General features: G+C 39.7%; 1 protein-coding gene across 1 annotated transcript in view; it reads right to left on the reverse strand.

Moving 5' to 3' along the window:
* The window catches only part of ITGAV (integrin subunit alpha V), a 45,423-nt gene that overhangs the window by 11,483 nt on the left and 14,637 nt on the right, over nt 1-19,303 (reverse strand). The window contains exons 3-22 of the mRNA XM_051791142.1: nt 18,139-18,230; nt 17,542-17,656; nt 16,264-16,325; nt 14,702-14,747; nt 12,756-12,881; nt 12,025-12,069; nt 11,826-11,869; nt 11,682-11,738; nt 11,224-11,276; nt 10,636-10,838; nt 8,394-8,585; nt 8,227-8,272; nt 7,547-7,648; nt 7,239-7,297; nt 6,092-6,246; nt 4,654-4,791; nt 3,864-3,931; nt 2,589-2,736; nt 1,803-1,895; nt 697-776 (exon numbers count right to left, since the gene is read on the reverse strand). Of these exons, the coding sequence (XP_051647102.1) occupies nt 697-776; nt 1,803-1,895; nt 2,589-2,736; nt 3,864-3,931; nt 4,654-4,791; nt 6,092-6,246; nt 7,239-7,297; nt 7,547-7,648; nt 8,227-8,272; nt 8,394-8,585; nt 10,636-10,838; nt 11,224-11,276; nt 11,682-11,738; nt 11,826-11,869; nt 12,025-12,069; nt 12,756-12,881; nt 14,702-14,747; nt 16,264-16,325; nt 17,542-17,656; nt 18,139-18,230 (1,924 nt within the window). The remainder of the gene's footprint in view (nt 1-696; nt 777-1,802; nt 1,896-2,588; nt 2,737-3,863; nt 3,932-4,653; nt 4,792-6,091; nt 6,247-7,238; nt 7,298-7,546; nt 7,649-8,226; nt 8,273-8,393; nt 8,586-10,635; nt 10,839-11,223; nt 11,277-11,681; nt 11,739-11,825; nt 11,870-12,024; nt 12,070-12,755; nt 12,882-14,701; nt 14,748-16,263; nt 16,326-17,541; nt 17,657-18,138; nt 18,231-19,303) is intronic.

Genomic DNA, 19,303 nt, shown 5'->3' on the forward strand with positions numbered 1-19,303 from the left:
GGTTTAAATTTATTTAATTCTCGTAGGTGAAAAATGCATCTGTGGATGAGAATAATTTAGTCACTACGGTATAAAAAAAAATGAAGTCCTAAAAAGGAAAAAAAAATAAAAAAGCTTTTGTTTCAACGTGGGGAAAAAACAAAACAGCTGAATTTGTGCTGTCCACTAAGCAACATAAAACTGTGTTAGGTAAAGATACTCCCAATGATCACACCTCCAAATCTTAAACATCATCTCCAGAAGGTAAAAATGCAGGTTTATAAATATCATATAAATATGACAGTGCTGTGCTTCTCTGATGATTAACACAAACACAACTCTTTTGCTCCATTTAATGGTCAGACTCTTTCATGCTGTCTGCTGTGATGGTTCACTGCATGCTGCTTCTGCACTGCCACTTCTGAGAGACTCTCACCCTCAAAATCTATAAAATGTGAAATTCTGGCTTGACATCAGAAGGAATTCAGAGTTCAAACCCCAGTTTTAAAAGAAGGCTGTAAACCCAAAGCCATTCTGTGGCACTGCAGGAGTGCCAAGGCAGCACAATGGTATGTGGGTACAAACCAGTTCTGTGTTTATTTTTCAAACAAATATGAGGCAAAGACCAGGAGATTAGTCCAGAGTGAACCTGAGTAGTTCACAGTCTATTTACTGTGCATGTTTTCCAGCAGGTGAGGTACACAGAGATTTCCATACCTTCGGATTTGCAAGTCAAACTTCACAGAGGTGTCCATCTCGGACTGCTGGTGCACACTGAAACGCAGGCCAGCCAACAGCTGGAGAAAAACATCACCAGGGGTCAGTGGAAGCACCACAAAACACACAATAAACTGCTTCTTGATGCTCTTAATATTACAACAATAAATAATATTATTAATATGATGCTTGAGGCTTGAGGCCATGAGAGAGCACACGTAGAACTGGCAAATAAAACCCGCTCAGTTCCTCAAGGCTGACATGCACCTCCCTTTCTGCAGATCAAAGCCAAGGCATCACTGCCATAAAACAGAAAAGTAAGGGTTACATCATGCTCCTTGCCCTTGCTTCAGCCATTTCTACACATAGCTGAGCCTCTCTGTGTGTTGCAAAAACCACTGCAGTTTAAAGAACAGGACACACTTAAATGATTCCAAATTCATTCCCAAGGTTTGTACTAAGTCGGTGGTTGATAGTTGCTTTAACATCTGTACCCTTCAGCTTGATATACTTCAAAAAACTTTGGAAATGGTTCATCTATATTCATCTATACAAACCTCCCTTGGAAGAAAAGCATCATCAAAGTGTTTATAATCGTGACTTATTGCATCATATCATCATAAAATCTGTCAGGTCCCACTGATAGTTTTTTAATTCTTCCAATATCAGCTACATTTGGTGGAATTGTAGAGGCCTCAACCAGACAAAACTCCCTCTCAGTCTTCACAAAATTAAGCAGAATAGAGATGAACTAGGAGAAAGGTGTGCCATGAGCAAACTCTTTATTATATATTGAAAAATACATTTCAGATAAATATAAAGACAAACTCATGAGGGACCAGAATTCATTAATTCCAGTATTTAATGAACTACTTATTTTGAGTTGCATCATAAAACTCATGACCACTCCTTTCAGCCTTTAATTTATCTGGAAAGTTGAAACCAGCTACCACTGTATTAACCAAACATGTGGGCAGCTAAAGGCCAGCTAGATCAAATCTTAATTTCCTGTGAGTAAACATCCTGCCCAAACAATACTGTGATTAAGAGAAATGCCACCTGCCCTCCTGTTTGAGCCACCAGGCACCTGTGGGACCAACCCTCACCTTAGTTCCTGCTTTCATGGGATTTCCCAGGTCACAAACCACCAGGCGAGTCTCGTTCTCTGTTTTAAATGCACAGGACAGTCTGGCTAAAGCCTGCAAGAAACCAGAAAGAAATGTTAAGGAATATGATTTTTTACACCTGGATGAAATCTGGAGAGAAGTTTTAGATATTCTGCATTATTTTAAATGTAACTTCTCAGCCCTAAGTCAGTCAAGCACTAAAGTCAAATAAAATCTGAATGTGAAAGCTTCCCTTAAGCCAAATGGTCTTGACACAAGATAGATCTCTTTCCAAGGTTATAAAAAGAGAAATTCCAATACTGTTATACTGGTTAGCAATTGTGATTTCTCTGACATAAAGCATTTCTCCACATGATTCTTTATAACCTGTGTGAAGAACTTTGGCAGTTGGGCAAACTCTCAGTAGGAAAATAAAGATGGGAAGGCAACTGAATCTCCAATCCAAAGACTGGAAGGCAAAATAACATGAGTAGCAGAGATAAACTGGAGAACCGAACCAAAGCATGGCCCAAGAGATAAGAAAAGCCAGGAAGAAGATTTTAATATTCTGTGTAGTCAGGATAACCCACGACTTTCCACACACTTAGGTGGAAGAAGGACAGTGACACCCAACATCACTTCTTGCCTCACAGCTGCCCAGCTCTTTACCCTAAGGTAAAGTCTAAGGCTAAGTCTAAATTAAATTAAATGAACAAGGGCACTGTTCAGACCAAGACTTGTGGTAGATGAAACAGGATGATCCCAAGAAGCCAGTTGGAATTGTACCTCGTTGTTACGAACAACTCCGATGAAATCCGCTTGGGGTGGGACAACGACAAAGAGCTCTGCTTCGTAGGCTCCTTCCCCTTGGTTCTGAGCACTGACAATGAGGGTCAAGGGGTTGTCATCACCAATGTAGATCTGCTTCTGGTCACTATAAAAACAGTTCACATTTTAAAGGCTACTGAAGTAGCTGAGCCTACAGAAACAAGAGACGTTCTGAAATCGCACCAGGAAATCAGAGAAATCTCGAGGCAGTACCTATGCTCCAGGAGCATCAGGAAAGCTCTACATTGTTTAAAAAAAATCCCATATCTACCATCACAAAAATGGAGCAAATATTACATGCTGTTTTGTAAGAATCCTTTCTACAAAATTACCAATTACAGCAAACCACCGACACCTTTCTGTAAGGAGGAACAAACAACTGTGGGCAGCTAAATCCCTGTGCATGTTTGGAATTACATGCCCACTTTGAAGAGGTACAAGCACATATTTATAACAAAACTCAACTGCAGAATACAGTCAAGACCTCTGCAGTGGGTTTGTTCCAGATACAAAGAGACTGTCTGTCCAAACAATGTATTTTCATTTCACCAGCTACAAGGAAACCCGACTGTACCTGCACTGATGTACATACAATGTTTCTGAAGTGTCTGCATGAGTGAATGTGTTGGGGAAGTATCCTACATGTGCACATGCTATAGCACTGCACTAAGGGCATAAAAAACCAGGTTATGAGTAGAGATAAGACACTAAGAGTTGTTTTAGGGCATGCAAAGCACAGAATGGTCAGATCCATGAATTATCACTTAAAACTTATTTCTTTTTTCCAGGTTTGAGAAAAGATATTAGCAATACCAGTGACTGGGGTTTTTTTTATACATCTGACTAGAGAGCCTTGCTCTCCCTTTCCTGGATAGACACATGAATTTGTGATTTTATCTGGTATGAAACAACAGAACAGTGGTACAATGGCAGCCAACACTGGGTCATTCTTGCTATGCATGTCCTGCTTAGCAAATGGACAAATAAACATTAGAGTGGAGGTCAGGTGGGAGTGGGGAGTGTGCTCTCCCAGCATTACATGCTAAAGATTTTAGGTTGCAAAACAGAAAATGGGTTTTCTTTAAAATATATAAGCATGAGTTTAGATAGAACACATTGAGGAGTCCTCCTTATTTTAACACATCCTTCAAACAAAAGTATTACAAGGTCTTGAGTTTTAGAATTCAAGTAGGGAAATTGTTTTTCCTTGTGGTATTTTTCTCACGTATTTACCTTTCTACTGACACCTCCAGCTTTGGTTTGCAGATATTATCATCCCCACAGTCCAGCAGAATGTGTGCCTATGCAGAAATCAAAGGCATATTGTTGTAGTAATTCCTGCATCTGTTCCAACATACATTTCCAATAATATTGTTTCACCACCACGAAAAGAAAAAATTCTGAATAGCTGGTTAGGAGATATTTTCATGTCATTAGTCTCAGAAGAGAACAAATGAGTACATAGAGGGCACTGTGCCTCATCCTGCCCCACTGCAATTCTAGGACTAGTGTCTACACCTTAACCATCTTTCCATACTTTGAATAATCTGTTCATATTGGAGTTGCTCCTCCACTATCCTCTTTACAATCAAGTGAAAAAAATTTGTGTAAAGGGCAGAAGTAGAAAAAAACTACGTTTATTGCCTTAAGAGAACTAGAGGGCTAAACATAATGTACATAAAGCAGCACAGTATGAGCAATGGATGAAACACTCCAAGCCTTCAAGATTAACACTTTCAGTACTACTCTAACTGCTTTTCTCCAGGAAACTGTTAAATAGGATGCGTGAAAAGGAAGTCCAGTGCTAAAAGAAATTTGATACAGAGAGAGATGAAAAAAACAACAACAAAAAAAAAATATCAAAGAGAGCAGACCAAATTTACAATAACCATCAATATTTCCATAATTCAAAGACCAAAGCCTAGCTGTATATTTAGGTATCTTAATTTTTCAGAAGTCCTAAGGTAAACATGAGTTTTGAAGGTCAAGTTCTGTCACCACAGGCTGTGTGAGCAATATATACCTGTCTGCTCATATTAGCAGGGGTGAACTGGTTGAGGATAGGGTGCAATCCTGTTGCATCTGCAGCTGTCCTGTAATCCAGACGATATTCCATGAAGATAGTGATGGGAGTTAGCTTGTCTCTAAATTCAGATTCATCCTGAGGAAAAGCAATTAAACAGAACAGTTAAAACATAGTAGGAACGAGGAGGCCAAAACAACACGAAAACTTCTGAGCTCTTTCCAAACTAGAAAAATGTCCTGTCAGGAAACCTGCAGCAAAATTCCCATTTAACAAATGGAAAACTGAAGCATACAGGAATATTCAGTCACAGAACTCTAATAGCAAGGAAACCAAGGGCTACAACAATTCCACACTTTCCTGTCAGGCAAAATTCCATTGGCTTCCAAGATCCTCACCTTTGGACTTAGGATTTTTTTTTCCTATCCTAAAATCATTGCTTTGTGCTCTGGAGCTGCTGACTTTCATCTTGATAATTTCAAATCATCCTGTTTGTCAAATGTTGATCCTGCCTTTCAGATTAGTTACAAACCAGCTCTTAGCTTTATGTCAGATCAGTGTAAACTCTGCTTCGTTTCTGAGACCAATGGAAATTACTGACTGTGGAACAGCTCATTTCAGGATCTTACACATCTTCTGTGGGCAGAAACCCATTGATTACATATAGTCTTCAACTGGTTTTGCATCCCATTTAAGGTAATTTCATGGAGGTCATGTATCTTTACTTTCTTTATGAAAATTTCAGGTGGAAAAGTGTTAAAGCTTTACTGACACTGAGATCTGAGAGGTCTAATTCTGTGTCCATCCCACACACAAGGCAGGTGAAAGAAAGGTTTTACCTATCCTCCATGAATCCTTAATGATTACTAGTATTTTTATTGGGTTACTAGGGCTTTTTTGAGAGGAAAGTATGTAATGTTTATGTTTGATTTACAGGGACTCAGAGATAAATCTCAGCTGCATATAACTTACATAGCTACACACAGTGTTTCTCCTATTGGATTACACTTTTTAATTGTGTTAGTATCTGTGCACATTTGTGGGGACTAAAACAGAAAGACTGAGAAAAAGCAAGCTTAATATTTTAACTTTCTCTGTCTCCTCTGTTATTTGCTGGTCTTGGCTTTTTAGTTGCAGATCCATATTTTTCTTTATTTTTTTACCTCCAAAGTAGATGGACAACCTTTGGTTATTGAGTTTCATATTCCTTGGAAATCACAATTAATTTGGTGCCTAGATGATTCATTCAAGAAGTTTGCTAACATAATTCTGAATTAAAATTCCAATCCATTTAGGGACCAGGACCTCAGTCCCAGTAATATCAAGTTTCTCCAGCTTTTTTTTTTTTTTTTCTTTTTTAAACAACTGACACAAGGAACTTGTAATAGACAGGGCATCAAAAACTATTTGCCTAAAAAACCCACAAATGGCTACTTACCCTCAAGAAGGCATCGAGTTCTTCACAGTTCATTTTGCCCCCCTTTGTAATAGTCATGTTCTTGGAGTGGCTGGGCTGTTTGCTGTGGAGAAAGAGAGCTCTCCTTATAGCTCCTTTCTGTTTAAGTTTATCCAACAGCAGCTCCACTTGGAAATCTGTGCAAGGCAAAGCATTTGGGTTAGGCATGTTTCATTCCATTAAACACAGTGCAGATTCCCATCAGGAATGGAGTTGAACACTGATTTCAGCTACAGTGACAACCCAGTACTTGCCACTTTTAAAACTTCAAGTTCTTCCAGTGTAAAATCTGTTACTACATTAGTTCTCAAGCACTGTTGCTGTCCTCTGCTTTTTCCTTAAAATCTAGAAACATGGAAGAGCACTGACACATTTAGAATTTATAATTGCTATAGAACTGCAAGAACAAAAGTCAAATCTTCCCCCCCACAGAAATCTTTAAAGCAATCTTGCATATAGCAATTATATATTTAAACTCTACTGCTAATCTAATTACTTCAAATATTTGATACAGATAATGAAATTCAAAATAGGAGCTTTCTCAGATCACAGCACCTCTATTCATGCCATACAGAAAACAAGAAAAAGCTTTTAGAATCAGTAGACAAAACCTGATTGCAGCAGGCTGCCTGCCACTCTACAAAATCTCATGGAGACCACTAAAAAAAACCTGTTGGAAACAATCTTTTCCTGATTCTGATCCAGACAATCTGATGAGAACAAGTCAGTGAAATCAATCTGAAGGTTATGATTTCAACAGAGATGGGAGAAGTCCCCTGTGGTTTGTCTGTATCTCCCAGGCCTAAGAATACCTGAATATTCTTGTCTAAAACTCCCCTCAGTGAGAGTTACTCTACAATCTGTAAAATACAAAGGGCTTTCCAACACTAGTTAACCACATGGTTGAACATATGCTTAAAGTATGACCAGATGCCACCAACTTCTACACAACCACAGGCAAAAAAAAAAACCCTGCTGAAGACAGGCACATAGATGTACTCCTACCAAGGGGTAGGAGTGTGCTGGAAAGGGCAGCCAATTGTTTCAATAATGAAAATAACAGCGACCTGTGCTCATGTCTGCTAACAGTACACAAAGGCTTTAAAGTTTTGAAACAAGCAGAACTTACTGAGGGAGTTGGGGAGCTTTCCTTTGCCATCCGCCTTTAAGCAGAACTTGACTTTGAAGCTGTTTTGGAAGAATAGAAAATACTTATTTCACACACTTTTTCTCCTGTTTTCTTCTAAAATTCTTCGCTGTTTATTTCTGTTCAAAGGTCTTATTTCATATTGTCTGTTCTTTCAGAAAAAAAATCCGTGTCTGTCTTTTTCCTTATTAGCTGACTGGACTTGCTGAATCCTTTAAAACTGGAAGCTTACAAAAATAAAACCCAACAAAGTCCCTCCCCTCAAAGGAAAACATAGACACCCTGCTTACCAAGAAACTTTTACATCTCCCAGTGAACAGGCTTTGTTTTCTGGGTTTAGAATGGTTGGATTGACTTCCAGAGCAGCATTTACTCTAATAACTGGTCTAGCCCTGCAAAGAAAACATCCTCTTGGAAGAGCATTCAACACCACATTAGACAATACCCTCCCCATCGAATTGTGAAATATATACAAACACACAATATTTAGTGAAACCGCAAGAAAAACAAATAATCACTGAGCAGAGGAGGGAGAAGTGGGAAGCTTTTCTCTGCCCTTTCATTCCCATCAGTCAGAACATGGACAACTGTGTAAAGAGGAAGTCCTATCTCTTTCTAGCACTAACAAAAATGTCCCAAAATGAGCAAGTCTGGATGAGAACATTGGGATTTCAGTGTAATAATTAGCAGCACCCTGTATGTGTCAGAATCTAGGGAACTGTCACTCAGAAAGCCTCGAAGCAGCTCATTTATATTTCCTCTTGACTACATTGGTAATGATGAATTCTAGAGAGCAGACTGTAGGTATACTCAGTGAAAACAGCAGTATAACCTTTTTTTCACCTCCAGCGCTTTGGCATGGAGTGGGGCAGCAGAATTTCACACTGAGCCTGCCTTCTTTTTTAGCTCAAGAACCCCCCTGAGCTTTGCCTCTGCTTGCACTTGGGTAGAGGCACGGCAGGATCCTCACCTGTACAGAACAGCTGTGTCGACACCAAAGGCTCCAACAATCAAGTCTAGGAAGAAAGGAGACACATTATTACACATCACCATTTATTTTTTTATAGTATGCTGTTTGTCAGAGGCGGGTCTGCTATTTGGGTTGAGTGATTTGCAAGGCATTTGGGAGCAAAGCACCTGGATATCCATTTTTGTCCACGTCCGTGGCTCCTTTCAGCGAGTACCCAAAGCTGGGTGGCATCGTGCGAGCTGCCCACTGCCCTTCCAGAATCTGGGATGGCACTGCATTCAAACCACTTGCTCTTCCATTGTAGATGTAGACAAGTCCCCTCTTGTCCTCTCCACCGTACGGTGCAGCCACTGCAATATCTGCAAACCAAGAGAAGAACCATCAGCGTCTCCAGGCTCAGAGTAGGGGAATCTATTTCTGCTCACATCAGTCAATCCCTTCTGACTTTACAGTTTCAAGGTGTGTCAGGAGGGAGGAAATGCAACCAGCCTTTAAAACCCTCATCAACAACCTGCGTTTGTTTATTTTTTTAACTGGATGCTGTTTTTTTCTAGAAAGTATAAATGTTTAACAAGAACCCTTCACAGACTGGAAGGGAGGGGAAGGAGGGAAAGAAATAGTTCTGCACCTCAACAACTGACTTGCAGCCAAATCTTATGGATTTGAGATGTTTGTGAGATTACTAAAACAACCAGAATGAGTAATTGTTGGTGCCAAACCACAAAACTAAGTGGGGCTATCTTCCCATTTCGTTAACACTCTCATGTTCCTCCAGAGGGTGTGACATTTTAATAATTCTGGAAAATTTAAATCATCCTAAACCAATGGTAAATATGAAATTCCAGTCTATCCTGATCATGGCTTGGCAATATGTTTTATGGAGAACTCCCGTTTAGTGCAATTATTCTATCTGTTAAAGCTTAATAAATTTAAGAGTACTCATTTTCCATGACTAATAAACAGTAATAAACAAAACGTTAATTAGACTGTAAGGACAGCTTTAGAAGTGCAAATATGATGTACATTCAACAAACAAAAGTCAAAGACCAAATATGAAACACTAAACAGAGTAATTTCATTTTTCCTTCCTCTTTTCTTAAATTTTAGAAAGTCTGATGAAGAGAGTAAGGACTCAAAATTTACTGTTTTGTATTTTTGACTTATATTTACAAACTTTATGGCACCAGTAAAAATTCCAATCTTGCACCATACTGTGATGGAAAGTATTTTAATTAACGCTCCCAAAGTGAGGCAGAGCAATAAACAAAACAAACAGACTAAATAACAGCAAAGTAATTAAAAAGAGGCAGCTTTTGCTATGATTTTCTAGCCCACAGTTTATTTCAGATTGAAGTATGATGGAAACATTTTTGGGATAACTTCATCAGGGCACTAGAGTTTTGGTTATCAGCTGTAACCTTTCCAATGTCTTCTGTAAATAGTTGCAGTGATATCACATCTTCACACTGATTCTGCATATTATTAGCAAGTAAAAAGGTCCCTTCCAACTCAAACTATTCTATGACATTATGATTTCATAGAAAATAAATTAAGAGCCACCTGAGGATTTGAAATATCGGCCTATTGTAATTTTTGATCTTTCAGAAAATACTTATCTTGCAAGCAGAATGAAAAGAATGAGCATTTTTGGTGAAACTCAAATTCCTACAACTCTTAAGGCAACACTGGAGTATGATGTGTGTAACAAGGTGTTCTCCCTGGGACTCCTGGAAGTCTCCATCCCAAAACTACATGATTCTTGCCTGTTTCACTGCTCTGAATTCCTAAGTGAAAGTAGCAAGTTCCTAAAGTAACAAGAAGTACAGGCAATGAGTTTGAGAGTCCTCAGCTTTAGTTGTGTCAGCCTCAGACTTCTCATCCAATTACTTGCTCGAGACACTCAGCTCTTGGGACAGAAATGAAATATTTTCACCAAACCTTTCCATTTTGAAACGGACTTGTCCCAGGAAAATCACTTTTATCGGAACATTTTTAACCAGCTCTCTGAAACAAAACCTTCCTTTCAGTCACCATTGTGTTCCTGGAGCAGAAAGTCAGCTTTAAGCAATGGAAACGGGAAAATTCTACTGCAGATGTCCTAACAAGTCAAAAAGGGGAGAGCTGAGTATTTCATCAAAGTTTCTGTTGTAGTTGTCACTCAGAAAGCAATGAGCTGCCCAGTGTGCCAGCTCAAGTCATCCATGCTGCAGCTGCAGTGGCATAGTCTCTGCTCGATGCACCCATGGAACTCCTGCTGGCATTCCTGGGAGCGGCACACAAGCATCGAAAGGAGTCTGGACCTCGGTGTCACAAATGCTGAGTGTTTGTGTGCAGAACCCACAGCCAGGGAGGGTGCTGGCTCTGAGCCCCCTACCCAGGGGAAGCCCTGAGCAATCAGGGATGTCCTACCGTTGAAGCCGTCCTGGTCCAGGTCCCCCAGAGGGGCGATGGAGCTGCCGAACCGCGCGAAGATCTCGAAGCCGTTCAGCTTGGAGGTCTGGAACCCTCCAGAGGGTCTCTGGAGGCAAATGGACACTTGGCCGACCTCCTGAAGCTTCCCATCTGAGCCTCGATCCATAAAAAGGGGGGCTCCAATAAACAGATCTGTAAAACTGGGCCAAAGAAGGACAAGGTTCTTCAGTGGCAGCATAAAAACTCATTTTTTTAAGCATCTGATTAGCTCAGCACTGAAGTCAATACTAAGATCTAAATTAACTGTCTTTAAATTTCCACTGAAGGCAAATATTTATTGACAGAGTAAGCACAAATATATCAGAATTTAATGCATTTCAAGTATGTGAATGCACGTGTGTTGATATAAACCTGCAATTGTTAAAACAAACACTGAGCATTAGTAAGAGTGTTGTGCAGATTCGTGCTAAACCAGTAATGAAGACAGAAATCTAGATTGTGGAAAAGACTTTTTAATAAAAGCATCTTTTTTCTTTTTCTTTCCAGAAACAATTTGGGTGGCAGTGGTGAGAGGAGGGCACTTACTTGTCCCCGTCGATGTCTGTGGCAGCCACCGAATACCCAAAATAGGCAGCCATCTGAAAGACAAAATTCAAACCAAACTTGTGAGTTGCAAGTGATACAAACACAGGTTTACACAAATTTGTATAGAAAATACCTCAGGGAGATGATAATATACACCACAACATTTTTCTGGTCTCCTTTCTTCTTGTATTTTCCTTTCTGCTTCTTACTCAGAAAGTAAACAGATCAGTTCCCTTCCCCATTCTCCCCTTTCATGATCCAGTCCTCTCTCCCAACTCTCCAAATAGGCAGCATTTCTTTTATTTAAAAATAAGGTTTGAATTCCTACAGATTATATAAAATTTTGCTTTGGCAATTAAGCCAATAACAGAGAGTATCCTATTATCTAGTCCCCTAAATACTGTCTCAACATAGGAACAGGCTCCAGGTCACCCACTACACTCAGTCAAGCTACACACCTGCTCTCCAGTGAAGTTGTACATGGAAGACATGTTCTTCCCATTGTAGATGGACACCTGCACATGAAGGAACACACATTAGAGCACACCAGCAATATTCACCTTTTGCACTTATTTTAAAGTTGAATGTTTCGAATTTCCTACCATTCCCAGAGTTCTCGCTGCTCTTGGGACTCCTGATACAAAGTCTGGAACATAAAGCAAGACACAGGTAACATTCAGGTCCCAAAGCACAGAGCAGCTCATTCCCAGTGCCTGATGCATTTTCCTGTGCATTGTATCATTTATTTGAAAGATCTGCCCGACCTATTAATATGATTTTAAGTGAAGCAAGTGGTCTTACCTTCTATGCCATCACCATTGAAGTCTCCAACAGCCACCGAGTAACCTGGACAGATAAGAGGAGACTTTAAAAACCTCATCAAACCTTTCATCTCTCTTTATACTCTTCACAGGTCTCTGTGCACAGTCCTCCCTTCTTCTCCTTCTTAAAATGCAATGGAATAAATATTGTCTCAAAGCAGCTTAGACTATGAACAGCTCCAGGAATTTGAGATCAGAACATGAAAATTTTAAAATTATCATCCTGGGAATTGCCCTGGTCTATTCCTTGTTTTTTTCTGAACCTGGTTAGACACCTATGAAGCTAAATTATGATGGCTGGCTCCTCTACAGGACCCTCTTCACGGTTTTTCTTCCCAAACGTAATTATTTTCCATTTTTATTTTGTTTTTGTAGATTATTTAGAAGTAGCTGCTTTTCAAAAAAACACATATGTGACTAACTTCTCACATAAAAATCACACCTTGGTCATTCCTGTGTTCAGTCCAAATCAAAGAGCATGAAAAATCATGGAAATATTTCCATTTATTTTGTCATCAGGTGCTTTTTCAGTCAAGCCTGTGGCAAGACAACTAAGGTTCCATCATACATAAATTACTGCATTTTCAGGTATGTTGCTCTTTAGTTTTCTGTCCAATGCTGAGCTAATGGTGCTGCGATTTAAACTGGAATATGAACAGTGCCAGGGAGTTTTCCAGGTACACCTGGGTGTTCCTGTTTCCCACTACCCACCCAAGTAGCTGTCATCAAAGGCAGCACTGGCAGGTCTGGTTGCCAGCTGGTCATCGTACTTGGTGCTGTAGACCTTGGAGTCGTATTTAGCCACGATCTCCGTCACTCGATCAGAAATAAGCTGGCCTAAAGAGAGAGAAAACAGCTTAAAACCTCAAACAGAAGGTGTGACCTCAGCCAGTAAAGTTACAGGACTCATTTACAGGATGCTGCCTTCTAAGGCAACAACTCTTCCACAATACTGCAGCAGCACCAGGAGGGGTATAAGAGGAACTTTGCATCCCACCTCAAAAAAATGTATGCGCATATTGACAAAGAAAAGCTCTCACTGAAAATAGAAGCTACTCCTACATATAAGGCAGGACTTAAATGGGAATGCTCAGTTATCATGTGCTGATGGCATCACAGAACTGAGTCATTGCTCCCAAACCCCAGAACACAAGAGCTTATTTTGGCAGACAGGAGGCCGAGAAGATGACCACAAATGAGGAGAGCACAGTGCATTCCCACATCCTCCATTCTCACTTCACTAGCCACTAGGTGGTGACTGCACTACGTTCTTTACTCTGAGTTTAAAATAAAACTTGAATCATCACAGAAAAATTCTCAGAATAACACTCACTTCACATATATATTCGAACATATAACGAAGCGTAGGGAAAACTACTCCTCCAGCACCTCAGAAAGCGGAATAAAAGTTTAGGATGAAAAATCTAGTTTTTAGGAGTACAGTATTGTCTTCTATTCAGAGCCAAGATTGTTCTTTTCTGGAAGCAGTATGAGAGAATAAGGTTGTTTTGGCAGACGAGGGGTCACTTCAGCCAAAAATGAATACAGGGTCATAATCTATATTGTATTGTAGCTGCAGTTTTAGCTTCAATCATTCCATTCTGTTCAGAATTTAAAGCACAGGACTGGAACAAGCCTCCTGTGCTGCTGCATCTATGTGTAGGCTGGCTTGATACAGCAAGTCTATTAATAAACGTTGGTATTTACATTAAAAGCAGGCAGCAGAGTGTGGCAGCCGTGTCCTGATTGCAGCTGCTCCCTCTTTGGAGTGGAGAGCTGTAGCTAAAGGCTGAATTATCCTGCAAATACTGACCAAGTCCACATTTGGAAAGTGCACAGGTAATGCTCTGTGCAAGAAGTGCAGGGAAAGGTAGAACGTGCCCCGTGGCACAAACCAACTGATACCAACACAAAACATCTCTGCTGCCAGAGGAAAATAATGCAGTTCTATTTGGAGGGGACATTTCCCCTTGAAAATAAAGCAGTTCTCTTTAGAGGGGACATTTGTCCTTGAAAATAAGGCTGTTCTCTTTGCAGGGGACATTTCCCCTTGAAAATAATGCAGTTCTTTTGCAGGGGACATTTCCCCTTGAAAATAAGGCAGTTCTCTTTGCAGGGGACATTTCCCCTTGAAAATAAGGCAGTTCTCTTTGCAGGGGACATTTCCCCTTGAAAATAAGGCAGTTCTCTTTGCAGGGGACATTTCCCCTTGAAAATAATGCAGTTCTCTTTGCAGGGGACATTTCCCCTTGAAAATAATGCAGTTCTCTTTGCAGGGGACATTTCCCCTTGAAAATGCACACTTTGTATGTGTATGTCAGAAATTATAAAGCGTGTAGGTTTTGAAGCAAAATGTCCTAAAGGAAACTCATCCTGCTGATGGAAACAAATCCTACCTTCCTGGGAAAATGCCTTTAAAATTATCACGGAGTTACTTAAAAGACAAAGGACATCTACACAATTATTAGTTCAGATTTAATCTGTGGTTGCCCTGATTATTCAGGAGATATTCTGAAGGATGAAGGAATGTATTTCTGTTAGTTTTTTTACTGGCAAAGACCCTGAGAGTGATTGGAAGAGTGTGGATAAAAATGACTAAGAGAACAAAAAGAAAAATCAGAGATCAGCTTCTCTGTGATTTAAATAATATATCTCACCTTGCCAGTAAAAGCTTCCAGGTCCTCCAAGCAGCACCCTGTCTCCCTTGGAAGGGAAGGGGAGAAAAAACAAAAAAGACAGAAAACAAAAATTAGAAACACATTAAGCACATCTAAAATCAAGAGAACATGTCCTATGTTTATGGGAAGTAATCCCATGCATCTACATCACTGTAGCTTCACTGAACCCCTGTACATTTTATTTTTTGAAGGAGTGATTAATTACAAATGCATCTTGCAAACTGTTAAGATAACAAACTATCTGCCTTCAGTGACTTGTGGCTCTGTTTCATCCATTTAAAATTCTAGGCAGAATTATGCTTTTGTTATGAGAGATCCCTCTTACTACATAAATCTCAGGCAACAGGAATACAGTTAGGAGAAAAATTTAGGACTGCTACATGGCAACCATAACACGTTTTTAGGTCAGCACCCAAAACTAGTTTCATCTTCTGCCTCTGCCACTTTTCTTAACTTATGATTAGAAAAGTTTAACTTAGAATAACTGTGACCTAATTCCCCCATTCCATATTCCTTGGCCCAACTGCAATCCACAAACCATTTTATGAAACTTAACCACATTAGCTATCCCAGTGTTGGGAACTTGCTCTGTAAGTATTGGATTAGGCCACAGGCTTTGCTGAATAATTAAAGCACTTATTCAGATTTTAATCCTAAAGAGTCTCATATTCACCACTCAGAAAAATCTAGGTCAGAGATTTGGAGATAGCTCAGAGTCAGGCTTGCCCACTCAGTGAGGGTTTGGGGTTAGAGCCTGAGGTTGGTTTTAACTGGGGCTGGAGTCTGCACAGTAGCCCTGAGGGATGTGTGCAAAATAATTCAAACACCTACAGTCCTATCCTGCATTTTGCAGTTTCCTCTGGAGGAAAAACAAGAGTGGTCTTGGGCAAAGAGCTAAGGGACATGACCTAACCATAAGATGTGAATTAACCAAAAAATAGTCTTGACATGTCCAGACTGTGCTAAACAACTTCACTGTACAACATGAAAACTACAGTAAGTTCTCAGATCTGTCCACAGTTTTGTTGTGCTTGGATTCAAGAAGTAATCATGAATTTAAGAACAATAAAAAAGAACTCTAAAAGGCAGGGAGAACACGAAAGGAGAAGAAACTTAAGTGCACTTCTGCTGGCTGATGAGAAAAACAAACATGACCCACAAGAACATTGTTTACCTAACTTCCCTAAGTTATTATTCCTGAAGAAGTAACACTACTGTGCACCAATCCCTTCAAAGCACATGTCTCAAAAATCCTGACTACTGCAGCTCCAGCAGAGTTGCATGGAAGGAAGCTGGAAAAGCAGATTATTTGCTCGGGATGTGATTCCCACAGGAGGTGAAAGTGTGCTGCTGTGAAAACACAGGCAGAAACAGGTTTAGAACAGCTGTTTGAGTGGTTTGAAGCTATTTTTGTTCTATTTACAGATTTTGTTTGGTTGTGGGGTTTTTACATTTGGCTTCATAATAGCTGGGCTTGTCAGTGCTCTGCATCAGGGGTGTTTTGTCTGCTGACCCACAGGAACTGAGAAAGAACCACATACCTTTGTAAAGTCAATACTAAATCCACCTTGACAAAATCCCTGCCCATCTGCATCAATAGTTGCTGACAAAAAAAAAAAAAAGGATAGAAAAGAAAGAGGAGAAAAATAAATAAGTATTATCAGTACTAGATCAGATGATTCTGTGGATGCTTTTCTTCCTAAGTAAACTTTCTCTCCTGAACTTGAACCTTGGAATACTTTACTCCTAAATCAGTATTTTGTCTTTATCAACAATTCACAACCAAATGCTGTAACAACTTCAGGTCTGGCTACCTGTAACACTAACATGTGTTCTAGCCCGCCCCAGTCAAAGTGAACAGCAACTCCATATTCCTTTTCCATTTCATCTTCAAAATTTAGGGGGAAAAATATTTGCAATTTATATCCAGGAAATGGAAAACAGGGAACAAGCTTTTCTTTTGGTATGGAATAAAAATCTGAATTGGCTTAAAACAAAAAAGGCATACCTGGCTGAAAAAAATATCTCTCTACTGAGACTCATCCCAGCAAGAATTGTTATGACTGAGTTAATCTTAGGATTATACAGCTCTAGAGTAGAAATGTTGAGACCCCCTTATCTGAAAGTGTGACTACTGAACTAGCATGATTTAGTTTAATATATGCTTATTTAACTTCTTGTTATGTTGGACCACACTGGATTTTATTCCTGCGGTTAAAAAATGACTTTCAGTAAATAAAAAGACAATCCTAGCTTCAACAATCCTTTTAGAGTTTTGTATTTTAAGAAAGGTTCTAAGCCTCTGAATAATCTACCAACTCAACTAGAAGACACGGATGCAAAGCAGTTGGAAAATAGGACTCAAAATGTTCAACAGTTAATATAATTAAAACAATGCATCATTATCTGTGTATGTGCACACACAGTTCAGAAACTACTTGTGCAAAACCTTGTCTTCTAAAATGAGCTTACACTTGACAGTACTTGAGTGACAATATAATACTTGAGCTTCATAAAATTGTAGGGTTGGTCTCTGAAAAAGCACTTGCTACATAATTTTTCTTGAATGATTACTACAGAACTGGCACCTTCAAAATCAGAAGCCCTCAATCCCAATGACACTTGGATTTAGGATGTTCCCCCTAGAAGAAAGCACCTTGAACACCAACTGAAGGAGGATTCAGGTGTCTAGGTCTAGCTCAGGTTTTGTTCTAATTGCTACACGTGGAAGGGGGCAATAACTCTAAAACTTTAAAGTGTACACGAAATATGACACAAGAATTCCAAACAGAAAAGAAACACAGGTGCTCTGGGCTTACTTGACCTGCAGGGAGCATATTCCACGAATTTCGACCCAGCAAGCAGGTAACAAGTTCCTACAGGCTCTCTCTCTTGTTTTGTTTCAGTTCTCCAGTGGTACAGTGGGGCACAGGCCTAGGGAAGAACACAGAGCAATGAGGAAACAAACTCCTTTTCCAGATGCAGTGGGGTATAAAATTCCAATTTTCTATGGAACAGCAACAAAAAAAAAAAATAAAAAATTGAGAGATGTATCATGTGTTATTAGAGGAGATTTATACCTCCAGCACTGGGGCAGCAGTATCACCAGTTTGTACTTTGTAAATAGACAATTTACATCAGGAATTTCAGAAATGATATTTTGTAAAGAGGTCATCGAGAATCTATAACACATTCTAACTTCATCAAATTAACTCTACTACTTTCCTTAAAACAAGACAAAAAAATGCTACAGCCTTTGTTTATAAAGAGTTAAGCAAAGCCTAGCTAAGAAATCCTGAAAAAAAGACAAGTCATGCTGATTAGTGTGATTTTGTTTAAATTCTAAGTTATCTTTTCACATTTTTTCCACTACAGTATCTCTGTACTGAGGCACTGAAAGGGCACTGAAAACCCACCAGAATTTTATCATTTTGGGATCTCACAGAGGCTCCAAACCACTGATGAGACTTAAATTCCAGCGGATCATCGGGAGCAAAATCTCTGTTACCTACAAAAAAAAAAATAAAAAAGAAACATAATTTCACAGGAAACCACACAAAAAAATGGGAAAAAAAAAACCCAACCAAACAACCAAACCCTAAGTCATTGGTTTTGACACATACAGTGAAAATCAGAAAGCAGTAGCATTGGAGGATATCACCCTTTGATGGAGAAAGGTTTTATCAAGGATTTATCATTCTTTTTCACATCTAGGGCCAAATGCAGCCCTTTTTACATGTGAAGCATTAGTGAAAGGCTGGCTTGTTGCAAGAGCAGAAAGTTTAAAGCGTGTTTGAGAGCGACACAGTGAATACCTCATACTTGAGACAACATCTGACTTCCAAGCAGATGACAGCACTGCTCCAGCAGTGCCAAAGCCCAGTCAGGACTAACACTTCTAGAAGAAATATTGCCCCCATGGAATCATGTGAGCTCTGCCTTTGGTTGGAACAGGGACTGAGATTCTTCCCCTGTTCTGGTGACAACATCTCGACTCTGGATGTCACTGCAGTACACAGAGCACAGCAACTTCAATCATCCAGGGTTTCTTGTGTACTTTCATCAGAAAACTGATGGCAGCTTTGCCAGCCTGATGAGAAAATGACTGCAACACTCTGAAAAACATATCTTAAAAGTCCCCTAAATCACTGGTTTCCAGAGCCTGAAGCTACAGGAACAGATGAGATCAACAGCCATAAGTCACTCCCAGATTGCCAGGGGGATCCCCAGACCCAAGCCCATGATGAATCAGAGACCTGTGACCACTTGAATCCAAATTTCCTTGCTGGTTTTACACCTTGTAAAGAATGTTTTGTCTCCAGAGATTGTGTTACTTCCTTTAGGAAAATCCCATGAGAAAGACAAAAGAGATTCTAATCCGCCGACTCAGCCAAAACAAGCAAATATCTGGACTATTTTTGCTCTCAGGTTAGAACCAGGCAGAAACCACTGCCAAGGGTGTTGCAACCAGAGAACTATTGTGGGGTTTTTTTCTAATTTCGTCAAAGGTGATTAAAAACCCCATTTCCTTCTGTTGCTCTCCCTCCATTCTTATTGGACTGGTGTTAAAGACACGGAGGG

The sequence above is a fragment of the Manacus candei genome, unplaced genomic scaffold, assembly GCF_025592945.1.
Source record: "Manacus candei isolate 608988 ecotype Guabito, Panama unplaced genomic scaffold, ASM2559294v1 h1tg000029l, whole genome shotgun sequence".
NCBI lineage: Eukaryota > Metazoa > Chordata > Aves > Passeriformes > Pipridae > Manacus > Manacus candei.